This window comes from Ceratosolen solmsi, unplaced genomic scaffold, assembly GCF_000503995.2.
Source record: "Ceratosolen solmsi marchali unplaced genomic scaffold, CerSol_1.0 scaffold6, whole genome shotgun sequence".
NCBI classification, from domain to species: Eukaryota; Metazoa; Arthropoda; class Insecta; order Hymenoptera; family Agaonidae; genus Ceratosolen; species Ceratosolen solmsi.
In genome coordinates, this window is record NW_011948414.1 from 16163535 (window position 1) to 16166628 (window position 3094).

Here is a 3094-nt window from a genome sequence, read left to right on the forward strand (position 1 = left end):
GGAAAGAGAAGCGACCCCATTTTTTTTTATCTTAGCTTTGAACTTGGCTATCTATATATTATCACGCGCGCCGTATTTTAAAGTACGAGCTGTTAAAGTACGTATCGCCGTTACACTGCTGCCATTAAAATTTTACGCCTTGCTTTAAACGTCCCAAGAGTGCAACGCATTAATTAATAAAAACCCGAGGAAATTAGAGCGTTCGGATGCGTATAACAAAGAAGCTGCTATTAATATAATCATTGAAATATATTTGTATTAAAATGTATTATAAACGAGGTATGAATCCAAAGCTTTAATATGCAATCAATTCATACGAATTTCAAGGTAATTCTCATTATGGGAAATGGTAATTAGCATAAACGCGTATAATGCATATTTAGAATGTTTATGAATAATTATCTGTAATCCACATTTGTTAAAATTTTTAACGATACTTTGTGCCTTATATATATATATATATATATATATATATATATATATATATAGTTTTTTTTTCTCTTCTATTTATGTCTATTTATTTCTTCTCTTCTATTTATGTCTGCTTATTGCCTTGTTTCATCTCTATTTACAAAGTAATTCTCATGTACATGAATTTCGTTTAATCATCTCTATATCTCTAGCATATTTAATGTATTATAGAGTACTTTTTTTCACGTATCGGATGCACTATTTATTTGAACGAATAAAAGTTATATATCAAGCAGTTTATCAAAAATTAGCAAAACATTGGATTATTAATCAACAGTTTATTAGCATTTAAATCTTACAACAATCATACAACAATTAAACTTTGTATATTAAAATTTTTTTAATATAATTTTGGTTTTTTTTTTTTTTTTTTTTTTTTTTTTTTATGATTTAAAAAATTATATTGGTCGGCTGTCGTAATACAGAGTGATTGTTTAAACTAATTATAAAATTTGATGAAACTGTACTAGTGGCAGTATTTCCATATTGTGGTTAACAAAAGTTATTATACACAAATTAAAAATTTATAATATTCAACATTGTTTAGGATATTAATTGCCGGTATCTTTGATAAGTTAATACTATTGCCATTAATTAATAAAATTAAAAACAATAATAACTATACACCATAGATTCATGAATTGCCGAAATTATGAATAATGAAATTTTTCCATGAAATTTTTCAAATAATAACCTGACATAAAATTAGTTTCATAATTCTTAAACACCACAATTATTATATATAAAATTTAATTATTTATTTTTATTTATTTATTTTTTTTTTAATGTCACTGTTTACATACATTAAGTATTTTTAACTCTTCGTTTATATTATATGAATGAATAGCATTTCGGAGTCTACTTATTTCTATAATAAATATAATAAAATACTAATATCTCCTAAATTATTTTCATTAATTCTAAAATTATATAAAATTAATATTATTAAACTAATGTTAAAATGCATATTATATTCTTTTTTTTTTTTTTTTTTTTTTTTTTTTCCCCCCCACCCCCCCCACCACCCCCTCTTCTTTTTAATATAAACTATTGGACGCTTATGTATAAATCATGAAAATGGAAATTAAGAATAAGGATATTATCGCTTTGATCAGTAAAATCTTCAATTTATCAGAGTTTGTAGTTTAAACGAGTTAACAAAATTATTCTAATTATATTATACAACAAGAATAACAACAAAATTTCTCTGTCCTATGTCGTGGTCAAAGACACCCAGCTGAAATTCTATATTTTGTGAATTGCTTTTCTTCCTTCATAGATGCTTTGTTCCCCAATGGTTCGCATTACCTACGAAGCCATTCTGCATTCTTTCGTACTCCTACATGGATATTATTTTTAAATTTTTATATATTGTGAGGCTTCTCAATATCATAAGGTAACACATCATCGATAAAGTCCAGCTGAGCTCCATTAATCATCGAATAATTAGCTATGCCATTTAGCGCCCAAGTTCGTTCGAGCAGAATATTTAATGACGTCCTTCAATTGACTTGTACGAATGTATATATTCAAATTCATTTTAGTTGTTTTCTTTTCATCATCTCACTTATTAACATGGCAAATAAAATATTGTTTTTGCGAGTTGAGTTAATTTTTGTCATTTGCACGTGCAAGTAAGCCAAACATGCATAATATAAGCCTATAGTTTACACATAATACACATAATACTATAAAGTTGATTAATTTTTAATAATCGACACTTTATTAAAAAAAAAAAAAAAAAAAAGCTCCCTCAATATCAACATTCTTTTTTTCTTTTTTTCTTTTTTTTTCTATTTTTCTTTTTTTCTTATTATCTAGCAATTGATATTTCATACGATCGATGAATTATATTAGAATAATATATTAACATCAAGTAAATGTAAAATCCGATACTTTGTTATTAAAAAGAAATAATAACGATCAAAGGTAGAAAATAGCAGGATACCTGCGATTAATCGTATCTCGAAAGTCCAATGAAATTCTCTCGTGTTCATAACTGCCCCTCAAAAAATTTCTTCGAAGTTGAAGATTTCGGACCATGACGAAAAGCGATCTGTACTTGCACCAACTGTCTCTGTTGTAAATGCAAGCATCCGTACGATTGGGTTGATATAGTGCCTCGAGAACAAATACGAAGGACGTGAGGGATCTGCAGGTAAGCCGTATCAGGGCAGTCGAGCAGGTTTGCTCCTCGATAATTTCCATGATGTTTCCTTGGTTGAGCTGCACGGCAGTGACGTTTCGAGTGATGATTTGTCGTAAACTTGACACATTGGTCGATTGAGTCGTTAAGGACACCACCAGAACAGCCAATAATATTTCAGCTAGTGACATCTTTGGTACGATATCTCATTGGGTCTCTGGATTAATTAATAAAGGACATTAAGTTATTATATATTTATAAGGTTAAGATATTTATGTTAAAGTGGGAAGTGCAGAAGATTTTATTATTTATTTTAAATCGCATTATTATATGAAGTTAATGTGAATAATAAAATGAACAACACTTTCCTTTCAAATATGTTGGTTACGCATATGTATATGTAATTTACTATACGACAGATATTTATAGGACACATACAATTAATGATGTTTAGCAATAATATTTTTCTATTGATCG

At 27.7% G+C, this 3094-nt stretch overlaps 1 protein-coding gene across 2 annotated transcripts in view; it reads right to left on the bottom strand.

Annotated features, from left to right (window-relative positions):
* The window catches only part of LOC105368282 (uncharacterized), a 24864-nt gene extending 22036 nt beyond the window's left edge, over window positions 1–2828 (bottom strand). For both annotated transcript variants that reach the window (XM_011507268.1, XM_011507267.1), the window contains exon 1: window positions 2420–2828. In XM_011507268.1, coding sequence (XP_011505570.1) covers window positions 2420–2808 — 389 coding nt within the window. In that variant the 5' untranslated portion in view covers window positions 2809–2828. The remainder of the gene's footprint in view (window positions 1–2419) is intronic.
* Between the last annotated feature and the right edge of the window lie 266 nt (window positions 2829–3094).